General features: G+C 38.6%; 1 protein-coding gene across 2 annotated transcripts in view; it reads left to right on the top strand.

Moving 5' to 3' along the window:
* Positions 1-21,526, top strand: part of LOC136876466 (uncharacterized) — a 468,653-nt gene that overhangs the window by 373,699 nt on the left and 73,428 nt on the right. For both annotated transcript variants that reach the window (XR_011018471.1, XM_068228445.1), the window contains exons 16-18: positions 513-637; positions 5,450-5,636; positions 10,597-10,667. Coding sequence is in view for 1 of the 2 variants with exons in the window: in XM_068228445.1 (XP_068084546.1) it covers positions 513-637; positions 5,450-5,636; positions 10,597-10,667 (383 nt within the window). In the remaining variant the exon portion in view is untranslated. The remainder of the gene's footprint in view (positions 1-512; positions 638-5,449; positions 5,637-10,596; positions 10,668-21,526) is intronic.

Genomic DNA, 21,526 nt, shown 5'->3' with positions numbered 1-21,526 from the left:
TCATACATTTCTTTCTGTTCTGATGAATTTTACGGACTGCACAAACACTGATGCATTATCATCATCACAATTACCAAATGCATGTTTTATACTCTTTTTCTTCCTTTCTGCCTGGCCAAGTGCTCAGAAAATACAGCACTGGCTCTCTGAGTCCAAGTTGGCAGGTTCTGACGTGGCTCCATTAGGTGGTATTTGAAGGTGTTGAAAACATGACAACCTCTTTTCAGTTGATTTATCAGTATGTGAAAGAACTTGTGGAGAAAAAAAGTTTCCAACACCATGGCTTCTCTGAAAACCATAAAAGTCATTACTGGAATATAAAACCATAATATGATATTTTTCCTTTCTGTTCTACAGTATTTGTATATTTTCAGGAATCCTACTGTACATTAGATATATGTAAATGTTGCTTATCTCTGTGTATAATTAGCATGATGTCCATAATATGTACAGTACGTTAGCATGTATCTTGATAAGGTAATTAAATTGAATTTTTTTTTCTTTTTTTTAAGAATATATCACCCTGTCTCAGGCGCCAGTAGTTACATCCATTAATCCAAATTCAGCAGTATTCAAGGCCAATATTTCTTCAGTTTCTGGTCGAGGATCAGTAAAATTTTGCCAGCTTCAGTATAAGGTAAGATAAATTTAAATATAATGTTCTTAGTATTTATCCCAGTACGATTATGCAAAATTAATAACCTTTTAATTCTTTGGTAATAAAGCTATCATAAGTGAAATATACACATATGAGAGATGGATGGAGAGCAGCTATTTACTGTATACACACATATCAATAAAGTATACATAAAAGAAACATACTGGTCCAAAATTATCAGCTGTAGCCTTCATCAGTTGAGGACAGAATAAGAACGGTGGTGGTTGTTATTGTCAACAAGTAGATGCCGTAATGTGGTAAAGAGAGGTAGGGATATAGACATTACAAGAGAACTGAAGTCAGTAGCAGTTAGATATTGTTAAGAGAAGTGAGAGTCTACCTCACACAATGTATCTAAATCCACAACGTTTTCAACTTCAAGGGACAATTACTACATCAGATTCAAGACTCTGCTATGGGTGCCAGAATTTATTTCCTACTGAATCTCTCCAGCAATCAGTCTGGTGGGGGTTCATTGATAAGGGAGGCTTGTACATTCCAGTGAAGTAGATAGCCAAGGCATAGGTGCAACCATACTGGATGGGTATCTGTCGAGAAACCAGACGAAAGAATGCTTCATCGAAAGGTGTGTAGCAGTTTTTCATAAGTTGCAAGGGTGGCAGTCTAGATGATTGACTGATATGGCCTTGTAATAATACTTAACATGGCTTAGCTAAGTTATGTTGATATTGCTTCACAGTTGAAAGCAACAGGAAACTACAGAACTTAACTCCCAAGGACATGCATCTCTCTCTGTATGAATGATGTACTGAAGATGGCTTCCCCCTTGGGTAAAATATTCCAGAGGTAAAATAATCCTCCATTCAAATCTCTAGGCGGAGACTACATGAGAGGGCGCAATCCTCAAGAAGATCGATACTGATCTTCTGTGAGTCAGAGCATGGAATGTTAGAAGCTTGAATTGTTGTGGTAGGTTAGAGAGTCTGAAAAGGGAAATGACTAAATTTAGATGTAGTTGGTATAAATGAAGTACCGTACACTGGCAGGAAGAACAGGATTTTTGGTCAGGCAACAATAGAATTGAATTATCAACACAAAATCAAACCAGCAAAATGCAGGAGTTGGTTTAATAATGAATAAGAAAATAGGGCAGTGGGTAAGCTGCTATGACCAGCATAGTGAAAGGATTATTGTTGTCAAGATAGACACCAAGCCAATGCCCACCACAATAGTCCAGGTCTGTGTGTCTGCTACTTCAGCAGATGATGAAGAAATCAAAAGAATATATGAAGAGACTGAAGATTTAATACAATATATAAAAGGTGACAAGAATATAATTACTGTATGATGGGAGACTGGAATGCAGTGGTAGGCCAAGGAAGAGAATTCAGATTGGGACAAAGGAATGAAATAGAAAGTCAGCTGGTTTAATTCTGCACTGTTCATAACTTAGTCTTTGCTAATACTAGGTTCAAACACTACAAACGATGGCTGTATGCATGGACGACACCTGGAGACATTGGAAACTATCAAATAGATTTCCTTATGATTAGGCAGAGATTCAGAAACTAGGTGCTAGATTGCAAGACTTTCCCAGGAGCAGACGTGGACTCGACCACAACTTATTGGTCATGAAATGTCATCTGAAGTTGAAGAAATTGAAGAAGGGAATGCAAGGAGATGGGATCTAGACAACTTGAAAGAATAGAGTGTGAGAGATTGTTTTAAGGAACATGTTGCACAAGAACTAAATGAAAAGGCTGAAGGAAACACAATAGAGGAAGAATGGACAGTCATGAAGAATGAGGTCAGTAGACCTGCTGAAGAAATGTTAGGGAAAGATCAACTAAGAATCAAGGGATAACTCAGGAAATGCTAGACCTGATTGACAAACAACGAAAGTCCACGAATGCTAAAAGTGAGGACGGCAGAAAAGAATACGGGCGATTAAAGATTGAAGTAGATAAAAAGTGCAGGATAGCAAAAGAAAAATAGCTGAAGGGGAAGTGTAAGGATGTTGAAAGTTGTATGGTTGTAGGAAAGGTAGATGCTGCACATAGGAAAATCAAAAATTAAGAAAACCTTTGGAGAAAGGAAAACTAGGTGTATGAATATTAAGAGCTCAGATGAAAAACCATTTCTGGGGAAAGAAGACAAGGCAGAAAGATGGCAGATACATATCCATCAATTGTATCAAGGTAAAGAAATAGATGATATTGTTCTGGAACAAGAAGAGGTGCTGATGCCGATGAAATGGGAGACTCAGTTTTAAAGTCGTAACTCAACAGAGCTTTGAGACACCTAAATAAGAACAAGGCACATGAAATTGATGACATACGCTCAGAATTACTGACTACCTTAGGAGAAACCAGCATGGTGATCTTATTCCATTTAGTGTGCTAGATATATGATACAGGAGAAGTACAATCCAATTTTTGGTAGAATGTTGTTGTACCTATTCCCAAAAAAACAGGTGCTGACAAGTATGAAAAATACCACACCATTAGTTTAGTATTTCAAGCCTGCAAATTTTTAACACATATTATTTACAGAAGAATGGAAAGATAAAACTGAGTTGGGAGAAGATCAATTTGGCTTCAGAAGAAATGCAGGGACACTTGAAGCAATCCTGACTTTATGTCTGATCTTAGAGGACCAAATTAAGATGGACAAGCGCACGTACATGGGTTTTGTAGATCTAAAGAAGGCATTTGATAATGTTGATTTTTTAACTAACGATGGCAGAAATAAGGGGGACATAAAATGCTGATTAACACAAGCAAGGAAGGCCTTAGAAAAGAAATTTGCTCACTTCGAACATTGATATGGAAATTTAAAAAAAAAATTTTTTTGCTAATTGCTTTACGTCGCACTGACACAGATAGGTCTTATGGCGATGACAGGATAGGAAAGGCCTAGGAGTTGGAAGGAAGCAGCCGTGGCGTTAATTAAGGTACAGCCCCAGAATTCACCTGGTGTGAAAATGGGAAACCATGGAAAACCATCTTCAGGGGATATAGAAATTAGGAAGATGTTCTTGAAGACTTTTGTCAGGAGTGTGGCATTGAATGGAAGTGAAATATAGATGATAACTAGCTCAGAATGAAAGAGAATAGAAGCTTTTGAAATTTCGTTTAACAGAATAATGCTGAAGGTGAGAGGGTAGATTGAATCACGAATGAAGAGATACTGAATCAAATTGGTGAAAGGAGATCAATTTGGCTAAATTTGATGAGAAGAGGATATAGAATAACAGACACACCTTAAGACACCCAGGACTTGTTCAGTTGGGTTTTTGAGATAAGTGTAGGTGGTAAGAACAGTAGGGGTGGACAAAGGTGTGAATATTGCAAGCAGATTAGAGCAGATGTAGGATGTAGTAGTTTCGTGGAAATGAAAAGATTAACACAGGATAGGGTGGCACAGAGCGCTGCATCAAACCAGTCTATGGACTGATGACTCAAACACAGCAAACTGGGAAGGTCATGTGGTAAAGAAGTTACTCTGGGAAGGACAACTGAATTAGAAAGTGATGGAACCACATGGTGATGATAAAACCAGATGAGGTCAATAGAGAAAATGATGTGGTAGAGAGTGATATAAGTGATCACAAAGCTGTTTTAATTGTTGCTAAAAATAGATGTGATAGAAAGGAAGCTTGTAAAAAGTAGGACTGTTAAGCAGTACCATATGGTTGATAACAGAGGCACACAGGAATTTGAAAAGTAATTATGATCAGTGAAAAATGGTAAATGAAGGAAGGCGTTATGGAATGGGATTAAAGCAATTGTTGAGGAGTGTGAAAATAAGAATGTACCTTTGGCTGTTAAGGAATGATTAAGACCCACTATATTATAATAGAGAAGAAAAGAGATTAATAAGGAGGTGCAGATTAGAAAGAAATAGAGTTAGGAATGGTTGTGGCGATAAGGAGAGATTGAAGGAACTTATCAGGAAATTGAATTTAGCAAAAATGTCAGCTAAGAATAACATGTTGGCAAGCATAATTAGGAGTCATATGAATTTCAGTGAAAAAATGGAAGGGTACTTTATTGGTACTTTAATGGCAGATTTGTACTGTATATGCAGTAGTGTAAGCTATTTAAACAATGCTTGTTTGTATTTTAAAGGGGCCTAACATCTAGGCCCTTGGCTCTCTAATTTAAACAAATACTATGTTTTTATTAAAATAGCACACTTTATATACATTTTTATAAAACTATATAAAGGGCCTCTGTATTATTTTAAGTCCAGAGGTCCTGTACATGCTAAAGAAGGCTCTGGGAGTGAGCCAGGTGCAGTTTTTGAGTTCTTTGTAATTGTGCATCCTTCTATATACTACTCAGCTTTGTGGTGGCTGCCCTGGTCATGGCTTCTTCTCTTGTTTTCGTTTAAACATTCTCCTGTGTTAGAAATCATGGAACTCAAATAGACAGATTTCTAGGTGACTTCAAAACCAGCCATCTCCCTCAGGTTGGCTTTTTGTCTGGTGACAGTCATCACTTTTGTCCTCCTCCTGTTGATTTCCAGGCCATATGCTCTGCTAGACAACATCAGCTTCTCTGCGAGGGTCTGTAGTTCCTGTGCGCTAGCAGCCATGATCAACAAATTGTATGTCAGGTTACTAATCTTCCTAACCCCCATAGAAGTACCTCCTTCCCAGTGCTTGAGCACTTTTCTCTTTACATACATGGTGGAACCAAAGAAAAAATGCAGTAAGAACTATACTACAATAGAACCTTTGCAGCTAGAATATTCCAGTTGTTTTACTTTCCCAAATTTGGTAATTGTTTGGTTCCTTCAAAATTGTTCTCTTTCTTTTTCATGAAGGAAAAATCATCACACACCTGGTTGGAATTGCCTCCCCAAGAACCAGTTGATGATCTGTTTTCCATCACCGTAAAGAACTTGACTGCTGGCACTCGTTATGTTGCACGAGTTATACTTATTGCTGAGGATGGAAACAGTAATCTAGACAATGATGTTCCAGTTGTGGAGTTCCGTACCTCATGCATAGGTAATTGAAATTATCCATTAATATACTGGTTGTATGCATGCACTGATTGTATTATAAATACAATATCAGTATATTAAGTTTGAGGAGTAAAACTGGTTTGATTAGTGGTGGTATCAAGATCTGGTGATCCTGGCAAATACATCTTCAATATCTGAATATCTTACAGACTGTAATACTGTAATACTGATAATACTGATAAGCCTGCTCTTGAAGTGGAAAATTATGGAAAACAACTTCGAGGATTTTTAAAAGGAGGATCACCACTTTCTTCTTAATCTTAGTTGGGCTACTGAGACTTATTGTACAGTCCTGTGCAAATTAGTTGGAATGTGGTAATAAAGCACACATTTTTCATTTATTTACATAATACATACCTTGAGTACCTTCTAATAGCTAATGTGTCCTCCTTTTGTTTATAAATTCTTTCACATGATTTGGCATTGATTCCAGGAGCTATGAGCACATATTTTTCAGTTCATCATCATGAAACCACACTTTAATTAAAGACTCTATCATGCTTACTTTGGTTGAACAGTCAAGTTTTGCGAGTCTCCTTTTGCAAATAGCCCACACATTTTCTATGCGATTTATGTGAGGAGAGTTCCCTGGCCATTCTAAAACATGAATATTGTTCTCACTGAAAATTATTTTCACTGCCTTTGAAGTATGGCAAGGAGCCAGATCTTGCTGAAAAATTCCATAACCATCTGGAAACCTCTTCTGCAGCTCAGGAACAACTCTTCTTTGCAGTATTTGGGTGTACTGGTCAGATTTCATCATCCCTTCAGCTGGTACTAAGGGTTTCAATCATTCATGTGTGAAACACCTCCAAAACATCTTCTGCACAGGGTGTTTTATGGTCTGTTACAAATTATGTGAAGTTGTTGCCTCATTCACTCAGTGCACATATTGAACCCTCTGACCCCTTGCACTTGAAAATAACTCTTGTCAGAGAAAAGAACTGTATTCCTGTGCTCCATTGTCCAGCTCTGATGACTGCATGCCCACAAAAAACATTTCTTGCACATTTCTCCTCGTAGAAGTTTCTTTACAGGTTTGCAGGCTTTTCCATCAGCTAACAGAAGTCTGTGGTGAACATTAGAAATGTGCATATTCATTCCCCTTTCCCCCAATTCATGTGCCAAGTCCACAATAGTTAGCATAGGGTTCAATTTACTTCTCCTGAGGAGAAAACAGTCATCAGTTGGCATCGTTTTCTTTTTCCTGTCAGTTTCCAGTTTTCTTCATTGAAATTGATCCAGTTTGTTTGTACTGCTGAATAATTCTATTTATGGTGCCTACATTCCCACCAAATTTAGTAGCTAACTCTCTTTGTGTCAGAGAAGTATTTTGAGATAATGCTATAATCACACTACGCTTCCTGGGAGTCATATCCATTGAAGAAGTAGGTATTACCACAACCTCAAAAAATCCTCCAAAGTGGCTGACTTTGAAAAATACCACTTCTATCCACAACAATCACCACACAAATTACCCAAACAACACTGAATAACAGAGCAAATAACATGTAACCACTAACCATTGGGACAATAATTTTAAACATTCAATTGTTCCAATTACGTTGCATGAGACTGTATGCCATTTCAAACAGAGACAAAGACAAAGTCACCCCCCGTACAGGCCATGAAGGCCCTTGGAGGAGTGGAAGGTAAAGGCTTCCACCATTATTAACCACGACACGTGATGGGGGTAGAGTGGTTAGCTCTACGCCTGGCCGCCTTTGCCCCCCAGGAATTAACCTGGTACTCATTTCTGGTGTAGGCTGAGTGAACCTCAGGGTCATATGAACCTCCGGAAGTGGAAATCCAGTTTCTTAAATTTTACGACTTCCTGACGGGGATTCGAACCCACGTCCTTCCGGGCGAACCGAGCACACCTTTACTGCCTCGGCCAGGCAGCCCCTCTGTATGCCATTTCACATTCTCAAATCAGTCTTAAATAGCTGTGAATCATACTCAGTCCTACTTAACATGAAGCTCCTATCTTAACACTAAAATCAAAACATCATTTGTGTATGTATCCTGGTCTAGAAAGCCAAGAATAACAGCTGAGAGGATTAGTCATGCTGACCATATGACACCTCTAAATCTGCAGGCCTTTGGGCCGAGCAGCACGGATGGATGGATGGATGGATGGATGGATGGATGGATGGATGGATGGATGGATGGATGGATGGATGGATGGATGGATGGATGGATGGATTTTTGACAACAGGGGTTTGTTTACAACACAGTTGTATTCCATTGTGTCTCCTGACCCATAGACTACTTTACCTTCAATCTGCACCAAATTACTGTGACAGTACATTGATTGCAATTTAATCTAGCTTTAAAGGGAACGCTTTTGCTACAGCAAGTTAACACACTGAAACACAGTTCACATTCCTTTTTTTTTTTTTGCCATTTGCTTTACGTCACACCGATACAGATAGGTCTTATGGCGATAATGGGACAGGGAAGTTCTAGGAATGGGAAGGAAGTGGCCGTGGCTTTAATTAAGGCACATCTCCAGCATTTGCCTGGTGTGAAAATGGGAAACCACAGAAAACCATCTTCAGAGCTGCTGACAGTGGGGTTCGAACCCACTATCTTCCGGATGCGAGCTCACAGCTGCGCGCTCTTAACTGCACGGCCAACTTGCCTAGTAGTTCATATTCTAACAGTAGTTCAACACAGTGTGGTAGATCATAAAACACTTGTCTACATGCAGTGCCACCTTACACTTACCACATTCATAACGGGGTTCAACCTCGTTCTTTCCCTTGGGATATTTTCCTCTGCGGTCATAGCAGACCTAGCACCTTCTGGATGAAGGTGCTTTGCTTGCTGTTACTGTTATTTTGACAGGGAAGTAACTGCAATGTTTTCCTTGTAACCTCACTGGTGTACTTCCTGCACTGGGCCGACCTCTGGTTGGATAATCAGGCAGAACAATACCCTCCAAAATTTGCTCCGCAACATCAGCCCTGAAACTGGAAAAGCTGGGCCTCATTTTTCCATTATTCAGCATGTGATGAATGAAGCTAGCATTTTGCAATGCCATGTCGAGCACATAGAAGTATGTTTTCTTATACCCTTTGGCATATCGTCTCATTAGGGAGTATGATGCAAGGCGTTGGTCATACGAATCAACACCACCCATTCCAGAATTGTAGTCCACAATCATGTTTGGTTTCAGAACAAGTTTGCCCCTTTTGTTTCTAGTTTCCACAAAATCTGGCCTTGATGCACTGTTGATAGAAGGTGTACATTCTTTTTATCCACCCATTGTGTGACAAGGATTCCATTTGCTGAGGCAAAAGTCAGTTCTTCCTTCTTGAGGTTCATTGCTTCAAAATGGGGTGGTATGAATTTTTGGTATGGACATACAGTAGGTATAGATATCAAGGATAATTTAATAAAAAACCACCTATTCAATACTTTCCACGTTTAATGTGGTTATTATCTACATGATTTTATGTAGACTTATTTACTTGTAAAATGGACATACAGTTCCAATGGCATTGGTATTTTTCATTATGAGGTCCCTGAAAAGAGTAGGTGAACTGTACCAATTGTCCATATAAATAGTACTGCATGATTCTAGCAATTCGTCACACAATTCAAGAACAATTGCCTCACTACACTGTAGTCTTCTGGCATTACCTGTCCCATCAATCAGTCACTACTGATTGCATTTAGGGCAGTCGCCCAGGTGGCAGATTCCCTATCTGTTGTTTTCCTAGCCTTTTCTTAAATGATTGCAATGAAATTGGAAATTTATTGAACATCTCCCTTGGTAAGTTATTCCAGTCCCTAACTCCCCTTCCTATAAACAAATATTTGCCCCAATTTGTCCTCTTGAATTCCAACTTTATCTTCATATTGTGATCTTTCCTACTTTTAAAGACCCCACCCAAACTTATTCATCTACTGATGTCCTCCCAAGCCATCTCTCCACTGACAGCTCAGAACATACCACTTCATACATACTGAGGTTCTTTACCACTGAGCTCGATAGCTGCAGTCGCTTAAGTGCGGCCAGTATCCGGTATTCAGGAGATAGTAGGTTTGAACCCCACTGTCGGCAGCCCTGAAGATGGTTTTCCATGGTTTCCCATTTTCACACCAATAATATTCACCAACTGGTTTCAGTGAGTCAGTAAAAAAATGTTGGTACAATCCTAGATAGACATCTTTCATGGAAGTAGCAGATTATCAGCATTTCTTGCAAAGTACTCACTGTACTTATCTCACTAAGAAGGTTCTGGAATATATTTTTCTTTAATACAGGAATGTTTCATTTGCTTATTTGTATTATCTCATTTCAACTATCATGCTGAGTATAATGATGAGACTACTACATTTTGTAAGTAATTATAACATTCACAAAATACTTGTGTACATTACTATGCCTATGTAACATTTGCCTATGATCAACTGTTTTGGCTTAAACAACACAGCACCTGTGTATTTTATTTTAATTTGTAAAATACAGTATTTTCTGTAATGTTGTATTTTATGGTCAGATAGAAGGGACGGAATCATGGTCCTAATCTTGTTGAACAATGTAAATCTGGTCTTATCAAATCTGATTTTTTCTTTCCTCTTAAACCATCATTATGATGCAAAAGAAAAAATACTGTGCAAACAAAGCTTATCCACTGCAAAGTTGTATGAAGAGAATTTTGTAGTCATAATTCAGGACATCAACATCAATATATCTTGTCCTTGCACAAGACTTTCAATAGGACAAATATAGTGGTATTGAGGCTATTTATCTCATCATTGGAAGCATGTTTTGTGTACCTGTTACTTATTCCACCATGTTTTGAGTGCTTTAGCATCCATCAGATAATATTTTTGAATTTCTGATTGTGTAGTCATTAATATCAAATAGATTATATATCCTAAAGTGGCAGTATATATAATAATTAATGTGGATTGCAACTTTGTTTTAGTTCCTGCTTCAAAAGCATATAATCTTGTCGCAGAGAAAATAACTTCTGCAACCTTACAAGCTTCGTGGCAGGTAAGCTATTTTAATGTAACATTTCATTTGAAAAGTTTTATATGTTGCCTTTAAGGTTAGTAATTAATTATTCTCATCTTTCTTCTTTTCAACAGTTTCTTTCATAACCCCTTATTCTCATTTTATAGATACATGTACAGTATATCCTGTACATACTATTAGAAATGCATTAAAAGAAGGGCCACAGCTTGATCATATGTGTTAAGATATTGAAAAAACATTTGACATCAACATCAGTATATCTTATCCTTGCACAAGACTTTCAATAGGACAAATGTACTTGTACTGAGGCTATTTGTTTCATCATTGGAAGAATGCTCTGTGTCAGGGCCTCTCTGGGTGCATGCACCAGTGCAAAAGACGACTTTGCTTGGTTGACCAGAGTGCAGACCCCCACTCCTCGATTTGGAGCAATAGCGCTGTCTCTCCCTTTCCCCACACCTGTCTCGCTTGCTCCGCCTGTCTCCCCCTTCTTCACTTGCTCTGTAGCATTCCAAATCCGAGCCGAGCTTAGCCGAGTCTCCCTGAGGCAACGTGCTGGTCGGAGCCAAGCCGAGTGGGACCGATGCACTATGCACAGGACCTTTGCACCTCAGTTTACATGATAAGATTTTGGGCGCTTGAGAGGCCCTGCTCTATGTATTTGACAGTATCCTTAAAAAAGCTTTATTTATTTACTTATTCATAAGATGGGTAAGTGTATTACTCTTGATAAATCCTCGATATATTGAAAAATGGAAAGTAACAAGATCTATTTACTGTATGTAGATTTATGATCTGCATATGATACAGTAAACCACTCAAAAACTGTTTGTGAAGCTGTACCTCTTTACAAAGGATTACCTGCTAACTCAGACCATGAGAATGTTGCTACAAAATAAGATTTTTTTGCAAAATTGCAAGGAAGATGCAGTAAATGGAGAAACCAGAAAAATGGCCTCCCACAGGGAAGCACACTGTCTCTTCAACATATAAATGAGTGATCAGCCCTCTCCTGCTAATACAGAAAGGTTTCTGTATGCTGACGATCTTTTACTGATAGCTGAAGAGGTGGAAAAAATTCTAACTACTAGCTTGAGAGAGTTCTCCATATACTACTGTCTAAACCATCTGAAGCCTAACCCCCAACAAAACCCAAGTATGAGTATTCCACCCCAGAAATGGAGAGGTGAGACAACAGCTTGAAATTTCCTGGAAAGATACCATATAGTGAAACACAGCTATCACCCAAACTACATTGGAATAACCCTTCATCAGAATCTCACGCACAAGAACCACTGCTAAAACACAAAAAAGGTTGCTGCACATAATAATATAATGCAAGCTGGTCAGCTCAAGAAAGTGTGCACATCCACAAACTTGCAGACAACTGCTTTGTCTAATTTAAGTTTATCTACTGGTAGATGTGTCTGCTCTGTATGGTACTGATCCATACATGCCAGATTGGTAGATACAGCTCTAAATGAGTTATATAGGGTCATCAGTGACTGCCTCAGACCAACACCAATTAGCTAAGTTCAATGACTGCCTGGAATAGTTCCACCTTTGATTAGAAGGTATGTAGCAGCGGGCTAGGAGAAAACTAAGACCATAACAAATGAAAAGCACCCTCTGTATGGATATATTCCATCACATGCAAGACTAAAATATCAAAGGAGTTTCTTCCCAAATACTTCAGTTCTAAACAAAAGCTCAGGTAGAACCAAAATAGAACTTTGGAGCACCCAATCTACCTATACAGAACTGTTTGCATGGTTACTACTGGAAGAACAACTTCCTCCAGTTTGGAAAATCTGGAAAAACCTAAACAGACTTCAAACAGGAGTGGAAAGAAGGAGAGTAAATTTACAAGAATGGGGGTATTTTGGGGATAATGATACTGCACTGTGTAGATGTAGATAACCCCAGACTATGAGCCATCATATTCAATGCCCTTTGACTCCTTTAACCTGCATCCAGGATGATTTAAGTATGGTAAGGAGATGGCTCTGTAAATAGCACAGTATATTGGAATTTCAAGATGGCAGCAAGCAGCTCCGTTGTGATACGGGTTCTCCGAGTTTGTATAGTCTTTTTAATGGTAAAACGTGTAATAACATCCATAAAAAACATACTCTTCTTTAACGGAAAATGCAGTTTCTCCTGTTCTTCTCTTCCTTGGTGGATCAAATTTCTCTCCTGCTTTGCATTATAGATAGTTATAGTTTCTAAAGAATTCACTTCTCTGGTGCAATATGCAATGTCTAGGGTCTTATATTGAAGGATGTTACATGAAACATCAGTCAATGAAATATACCGTTAAAAATGTTCAGAAGAAAAAAAATTGAACTGAAATTCTATTAACTTCGCGAGAAACCCGCTTGCCTCATTAATTGTCCTCGTAAAACTCTTGGAGAGGAGCACGATATTCCGTGATGGTCTGTACTAAACAGCTAGAATAGTTCCACCTTCTTGGAGCTAGTTTAGGAAACCTTTTCTTGAGGATACTGTTCAGCAGGTTAGTTCTCTTAGAAGAATTACTAAACACTGTCGCAAAGCCACTCATCGTTGCGAAGAATATACAACATTCTTTTGTGCATGACACAGCTTGAGAGAGGACTAAATTAAACTTGTGAGCGTAGCAGTGGGTGAATACAGCCTCAGGAACTACTTTTAATTTAGCTTGCACACCATTCAGCTGACCTGCAAGCACCGCCGCTCCATTGAAAGTCTGTGCGACTAATTTTTCGTGGCAGTCAAAGTTATCAAGACACTCAGTTACAAGTCTCACCAATGCATTCGCTGTACTATCAGAACTCACATTATAGAAACCAACAAATCTTTCAACAACATCACCATTATGAACGTATCTAAGGACAATAGATAACTGTGAAAAGTTCAAAACATCACAAGTCTCATCGATCATAATTTAGCTTTCCCAACTTGAATCTTTATTTCAGCGGTCATTACAGTGCAGATGCTTTGAATTAAATAATTCTGAATGAGGTTTCTTTTGTCACTTTCTTTATGTCGCACTGACACATATAGGTCTTATGGCGATGTTGGGACAGGAAAGGCGTAGGAATGGGAAGGAAGTGGGCGTGGTCTTAATTAAGGTACAGCCCCAGTATTTGCTTGGTGTGAAAATGTGAAACCATGGGGTTCGAACCCACTATCTCCCGGATGCGAGCTCATAGCTGCGCGCTCCTAACCGCATGTCCAACTCGCCCGGTTTCTGAATGAGTGGAGAGAGTCCTGTAAATACTCACTGTTGTGAAGTGACTGTCTAATTTTTCATCAAACTTGGCTAACAATTTAGTTAGTTCTATGTAATTCCCTCTGTTGTTGGATTCACTAGCCTCATTGTGCCCACAGAATGGTAACTCTTGCTTCCCCAATAAGCATGTCACCGCAGTCAGCCGTTTCAGAATTTCCCTATTTTTCTTAATGGCTTTGTTGTGCCTTAGAACATTTTCCTGCATCTGCATATCCAACTGTAAATCTATCCTAATTTTACCAAAGGTATCTAAGGATATCCATGCATGGATATGACAATCTGATTTCTCATGCCTTGCAATAGCAGTGTACAGATTGTTTAGATCTGCATATCCACGTTTCTTGCTGTTCGAAGGGGAATTTTCAGCAACAAACAATAAGCAAGGCCAACAAAATAATTTGTTTAGTGACTCAGAGCTGCAGAGCCAAACAGTTTTACTGTAAGTTTCTGGATTGAATGTGCGAACACAATTCTTGTTTTCTGTTTTTGAATTTGCGAGGGAAGGGAAAGGTCTCCCAGCTTTAACTATTTGAATATTTTCATCAAATAAATGGCAAGTAAATGGCTTTTCAAACAGATTTACAATTATATCAGTTTTAGACTCATCCATCGTTAATACCACATATCCAAAAAATATAATAGAACACCAAAAACAATGAATTGCACAAGAACAGCACACACAGAATGAACTCACTAATCAGCAAAACACACAATGAATGAACTCACTAGTCAGCCACAACTCAAGCACTGGAGGTAAGTCACCCCAGTGGCATTGGTCAGTTTCGTCACGTTGGGTTCTCGCTGGGGGGTAATCCGTGGGTCCTGTTCGCTGTAAACTTTCTCCAAGTTGCTAATAGATGGCAGATGGTTGGTAGCACGTGTATAGGGTGTCAAAGTCTGACCAAGTTTCAATTGCAGCAACATCATTCGGAAGGTTTCAGAACTATGTCTGCTACCGAATGCAATTTTAAGATTGAATGCCGTACATCCTTAACTCCTCCATTTGCTGTCTCTTTCTTTCTAGAGTGGAATAGATGGTGAGACTACACCAGCACCACACATAGTCAAGCAACGGAACTAGTACAGTTGCGCGGAACTTTTGAACTTCTGAGACATGAAATTGTTAATATTTGACTTGAAGCAACCTAAAATCATGCTTCAGACAGTTATTTGCATTATCGTAATGCATGCAATGAATGCCTTGCATTCAAGGAGAATACGCCCCTGACTAGGAGCATGTTCCATAGCACTGAAGCAAGAAAGAATGGATTGTTTGAGGTAGTACAATTTCAAGCAATGAACCAGAACGGCTATTAATTTCATTAAATATTGAAAGAAGTCCAAAAGTGGATGATGATAGGTGAATAATACTGTTCACAGATGTGGGCCATTTTGTGGGTTCTTCTCTGCTCATTTAAATGTAACCATTCTCTTTCTCTCTCTACCCACTCAGCTCTCATATCTTAAGGATCATGTGTTTCCATTCTGCTCCATTCTGGGCAGCTTCTTTTAGTTCAGCAGTTGTCACACTATATCTTCTTTGACTCCATCTAATCAGTCTATGAAAACACTTTCCACTTTGTCAGTACTTCACATTTTATTATATTACCTCCCGTATATGTTTCGAGAGCTTAACTGTTCCCTACCTCAGCAGTACAAAATATTAACAAAAATCCTTGGACTTGCTATTATAATCTATATCTTAATTCTACCCTATACCCTTCATTGTACAATTTAAACATCCCTAGTATTACTAAAATCTTATCTTATTCTCATTTTCCGAATTTGTTCTATCTTGAGGTCACTGACACATTAGTACAACACAGTCATCAATAAGATAAATTATACATAATATTTTTAAAATGTTAAAACATCCCTTTTCTGTGTCTAAACTGTTCAATCATTTATCCCTACTATGCCATTTAGTAAAAAAAAACCTTTCAAAATTAACCCTCTACTGCATACTGTTGCCTTTAGGCAACAAATAACTTTTCACCTGTATAAATGGATAAATATTGTAGACAGAGGTAGTTTTACGGCACACCTTCAACTGTACAATCAATTAAACACATATCCCAGTGATGCCTTGTTTTTTTTTTTTTTTTTTATACACTTAACATAAGACAAAACAGCCCTACAACCAAAGATACTCCTTCCACCTCGTCAACATCCACGCGAACCAACCACCGTTTATTTTACGTGGGCCCTCCCCATCACATTACCACAGGCTTCAGGAGTACCTCTGGCTCAACCTCAAAGACATTACCAACCTACGGTTCTGCAAGTTGTACTTGCGCCTTGCAGTACGTACTCATGGCCAGTAGGTGTTCGGTCTTTGAATGTTAAAAGCTTAGCGTAAAATTGTGAAAATTCATATATATATTCAATTATGGCAATCCAAATCACATATGAGTGTTAAGCTATTAGCCCCAGTTAAGAGTTGCTGGTACATCTAATACACTGAACATATGTTGAACATTAAAGCTTGAAATTTTCTTCACCAAACGAAAACAAAAATTAATTCATGCAGTAGAGGGTTAAATTTCCCAATAACAAAATAAATAAATAAAATCCTATTAAATCAGTTGCTTTATGCTAAAATGTTGAGAGGCTGTCTGCCCTATTCTTGAAAAACTTCTCCTTTCCTTAAACCCCGTTCCTTATTTTACACTGCTAATGTTGTAAGATCTTTTATATAAAACCAGACTTTCTCCTATTAATCATGTGCGACCATGTGAGCCAAAACTCTCAAGTTCTTCTCGCTCTGGTTTCAGCTGGTATCCAAAGTTTGTCAAATTAAAACAAAATTTTGTTTGTCTAAACCAAAGCAAACATGTCCTTGCTTCTGTACTTGCTTCCATTGACTTGATCTCTCCCAACATTTTCTGATTACTGATTGTGGCTATCTCATCAAATCAAAATCTCTTTATTTGGAAATGAGGTGTCTACTCAGTGGCAAATGGTACACTAAAATACATTATTGTCAAGCACTAAATTTTAAATTAACAGGAGACGAAGAAAATTTTCCTAGAATACAATATTATACAATTTACGCTAATAATTTTTTCTATTAAACAAACACATCATCCTTAATAAATTTATATTGTTTACAAAATTCTACTTATAATATCTTACAAACATAGTCAACTCATATACAGTACGGTATGTGAAATTACTTCTAATAAAACTATACAACTGGTATAAGATTAAAATTAACATTGAATTTATTTACATATTTATATTTTACCCATTTTGGAACCTAAGTAGCATAACGACCTGCTGCGTCTTAACCAGAGCCCCTTTTGCCACCACTTTTCAGAGTTCCTGAAGGGCCTTCACAGCTACCGTAGCGGTCCCAGGGCCCTCGAAGTCCCCACTGTACTTCACCCCTACAGGCAGTCCCCTACTTGGGCTGTCCAAACACCTTAGACCAGGGGATGGAATTAATTTAATCACACACATTTATTATTTACAATATCCTGCACTGGTCGAATGCCCTCTAACATTTAATTTATTATCTCTGTTGTTGTTTATTCTCTTATTGAATATCTGTACAGATTTTGGAAAAGGATCAAACACTATCCCTGGTAAACTGTTCCACTCCTTCACGCCCTTCCCAATGAAAGAAAATTTACCCCAATCGCTTCTGCTAAAATTCCTTCTAATTTTGTACTTGTGGTCAGTTCTACCAATGTAATTATTTTCCAACCGTAGCCTCTCACGGATATCTCCCCAAGCTTCTTCTCCTGTATAGGCTCTATATAATCCTATAAGTCTACTTTTCTCCCTTCTCTTACTTAAAGTTTCCCACCCAAGTTCCTTTAACATTTCTGATACACTACTCTTTCTCCTGAAATCCCCTGTTACAAACCTTGCTGTTTTCCTCTGCACACCATCTAGTTCTTTTATTAGGTATTCTTGGTGAGGATCCCAAACACTGTTTGCATATTCCAATAATGGACGAACCATACTTAAGTAACTTTTTTCTTTTAATTCTTTGTTGCATCCTTTAAGTAGCCTCATTATGACATGTAACGATCTGTATGCTTTCCCAACAATGTCATCAACATGACCCTTCCAGTGCAAATTACTTTCAAATCTCACACCTAAGTATTTGCACTTGCCATCTTTTGGGATAACTACCTCATCCAAAGTATATTCAAATTCAGTTTTAAAGCTCCTGTTTGTAAATGTTGTAACAGTTGATTTGCCTCCATTAATCTTCATATTATTATCTTCAACCCATTCCTGGATACTGTCAAGGTCCCTTTGTAATTCTGAACAATCCTCAATGTTATTTATTTCCCTATAAACAATTATGTCATCTGCATACAATCTTATTTTCGATGTTATATTGTTCCCTAAGTCATTTGCATATATTAAGAAAAGTAACGGACCGATTATACTACCCTGTGCAATTCCCTTCCAGACTTTCTCTTCCTGTGATATATTATTTCCTACTTTGACTTTCTGAACCCTTGAATTTAGAAATGTTCTTATCCAACGTATAACCCTTACGTCCAATCCTATTCCCTCCAATTTCTTTAATAATATTCCATGTTCCACTCTATCGAAGGCTCATGTATTCTCAGTAGACATCGCCAACATGTTTAATTAAGGCTATGATAGCTTCCTTCCCAGTCCTAGCCATAAGACCTGTATATATCGATGTGACATAAAACAAATAGCAAATAAAAAAATTGAGGGAAGTTTACCATACAGGAATACTGAGGAAGCTTGCTACAGCTCATTAATGGCAAATATACCCAGTCCACTGAAGCCAATGGTCACTGATGGAGGCTTCTACACTATTCATGCGTACCTTCTCAAGAACTGTAAGATTGGAGACATGGTTCTCTCATTTGATATTTAAGATGGAACAAAGTTTCTGTTATTGAGAATGCTCAAGTTTCTTTATGTCACAGTGGTACAGGGTCCAGGTTCCACATCCATAAAGTAACATTGAAATGATGACTGCTTTATACACCTTGAGTTTGGTATGATCTGTTAAGTCTTTATTCCTCAAGACCCAGATGGATAACCAACCAAATGACTAGTGGGCAACACAGAGTTTGTTTTCCACAACCCCTTCTGAGGTGCATAATTTAGACAAGATATTCCAAATGTATGAGAAGTGTTCTACTTCTTCTAGAGACATGTCTGAGACAGAAACATTGAACTTCGCAAAGCCAGTCCTTGGGGCAGATTGGGCAAGAATCTTGGTTTCTTGTGCATTGATGGTGAAGCCAAAATGATCATATGAGCATTTGAAATTATTGACTGACTCCCAAATCTACTTAGGTGTAAGAGCAGGAGATGCAGTTCATACCGCAGTTCAGTTATTCTGGTAAAAAAAAAAAAAAAAAAAAAAAGGCGTATGGCTTTTTTAGTGCCGGGTGTGTCCGAGGACAATTTTGGCTCGTCAGATGCAGATCTTTTGATTTGACTCCCTTAGGTAACTTGCGCATCATGATGAGGATGAAATGATGATGAAGGCAACACATACACCCATCCCCCGTGCCAGCGAAGTTAACCAATTAAGGTTAAAATTCTTGACCATGCCGGGAATCAAACCCAGAACCCCTGTGACCAAAGGCCAGCCATGGAGCCGGACCGTTATTCTGGTCACGTGAGTAAAGAGATATGAGTGAAGTCTTGTCAAGTTGAATGAACTTCCAGTAAGTCTTGTCAAGTTGAATGGACTTCCATGAAGGTGATATATTTACTCAGTGTCAGAGGTGTAAGTAGATGATGCATTACAAAACATAGCAGTCTTGTATAGAACAAAGTGTGTTGAGAAAAGTACACAGGCATGCTTCAATTCATGTCTGGTATGGAAAGTATCAGAGATTTTTCTGATAGAGAACCCGACCAGACTAACAAGGCATTCAGGGCAACCAAAGAGTCTCAGCACTGCCCCCATAGCAGGATTGGGACAGAAACAAGTGCCTTTCTTGGATAATGAGACACTAAATAGAGAGATTGCTATTATTCTCTGTATTTTTTTGTGGAGTTGCCTTATGTAGATAATCATGTCAATTGTGCATCTTGAGGCACAGAAACCACACTGAAACTCAAGAAGAATCTTCTCAAGAGAATCTGGAGATGGCTAAGTAGAATCCTTGATGGAAGTTTACCCCCTGTGGACAGTACAGATATACCATTGTAGTCTACCACAAAACCATGAACCTCTTTCTGGAATATGGTGATGGTAGTGGCATTTATTAGGTCACCGGGTTCTTGCTGAGTTTTCCAGATTAAGAGGATTAATGTGAAGAGCCTTGTCTTTAGGGACAAGTCTCCATATTGGATCAACTTCATTGGAATGTTGTCTGGTCTAAGAGCATTTCTGGATTTCAGTCTGTTGAGAGCCTCACAGAATTCCTAGTATGACAGTGTCATTGCCATCTATGGCTGTGGTGGCTTTTGTGGTACATCGTGAAGGATGTCCTCAGCTGGGATAGAGTTAAAAGAGTGCAGAAGTGTTGTTTCCATTGTTTTGTAGAGGTGATAGGACTGTTGGCTGATTTCAAAGTTGCTATTGAAAAAAGAATTGGTTCATATTGCTCTTTAGTCCCTGCCTAAAAGTTTTGCAGATCTCTGGTATTAGATAATGTTTGAAGTTCTTGAGATTTCTGTTGCCACCACTTGTTTTCCATTTCCTTTATTTGAGTGTGGTGTATCCATCTGAGATCTTTGAAATAGGCTTTCTTCAGCTGAAGGTTAGATCTTGCTGAAGGGATGTACGAGCTTCCTGTTTGGCATCGATGAGGCTTATAATTTCTGTACCGGGCAAGTTGGCCATGCAGTTAGAGGTATGTGGCTGTGAGCTTGCATCCGGGAGATAGTGGGTTCGAATCCAATTGTCGGCAGCCCCGAAGATGGTTTTCCATGGTTTCCCATTTTCACACCAGGAAATTGCTGGGGCTGTACCTTAATTAAGGCCACGGCTGCTTCCTTCCAACTCCTAGGCCTTTCCTATCCCATCGTCGCCATAAGACCTATCTGTGTTGGTGCGGCGTAAAGCCACTAGCAAAAGAATAATTTCTGTATTGTTGTCCTCAACCCAATCTTGCTTTGTCTTTTCTTCAAAACCAATAGATTCCTTAGTTAACTCAAGGAGAACTGTTTGAATTGTTGACCGTTCTTGCTCCACATCATTTGTGATAGTTGGATTAGATGGTGGCCACTCAATGAGTTCGCATTCTGGAATAGTGCAGAAATGGACTGATCTGAAAGTTTACAGACATCAAACTTTCTTCTTTATGCACTTGAGTGATGCAGTGGAAATTGATGGTGGAAAGAGATTCTGAGTTGGTGGATCAGCATCGGCAGCATCATATGACCTCACTCTATATGAAGTAGTCGTGGTGGTGGTGGTGGTGGTGGTGGTGGTGATTATTGTTTTAAGAGGAAATGATCACTGTGGAGAGGTTTATGACTGAATCCACAGTTTTGGCACATAATTTAGTGATTGGAAATTATATATCAATACCTGTCCTATTTTTCTAGCCAGCATTCTGATGGTGCAAATTTCTTCGACCAATGAGACTCGAACCAGCTAGCTGTGGTGTCAGACCATAAAATCTCGGTGCCTTAATGA

The sequence above is a fragment of the Anabrus simplex genome, chromosome 6 (genome assembly GCF_040414725.1).
Source record: "Anabrus simplex isolate iqAnaSimp1 chromosome 6, ASM4041472v1, whole genome shotgun sequence".
Taxonomy (NCBI): domain Eukaryota; kingdom Metazoa; phylum Arthropoda; class Insecta; order Orthoptera; family Tettigoniidae; genus Anabrus; species Anabrus simplex.
The sequence above is the reverse complement of the archived record's forward strand: the minus strand, read 5'-3'. Positions and strand labels throughout refer to the sequence as shown.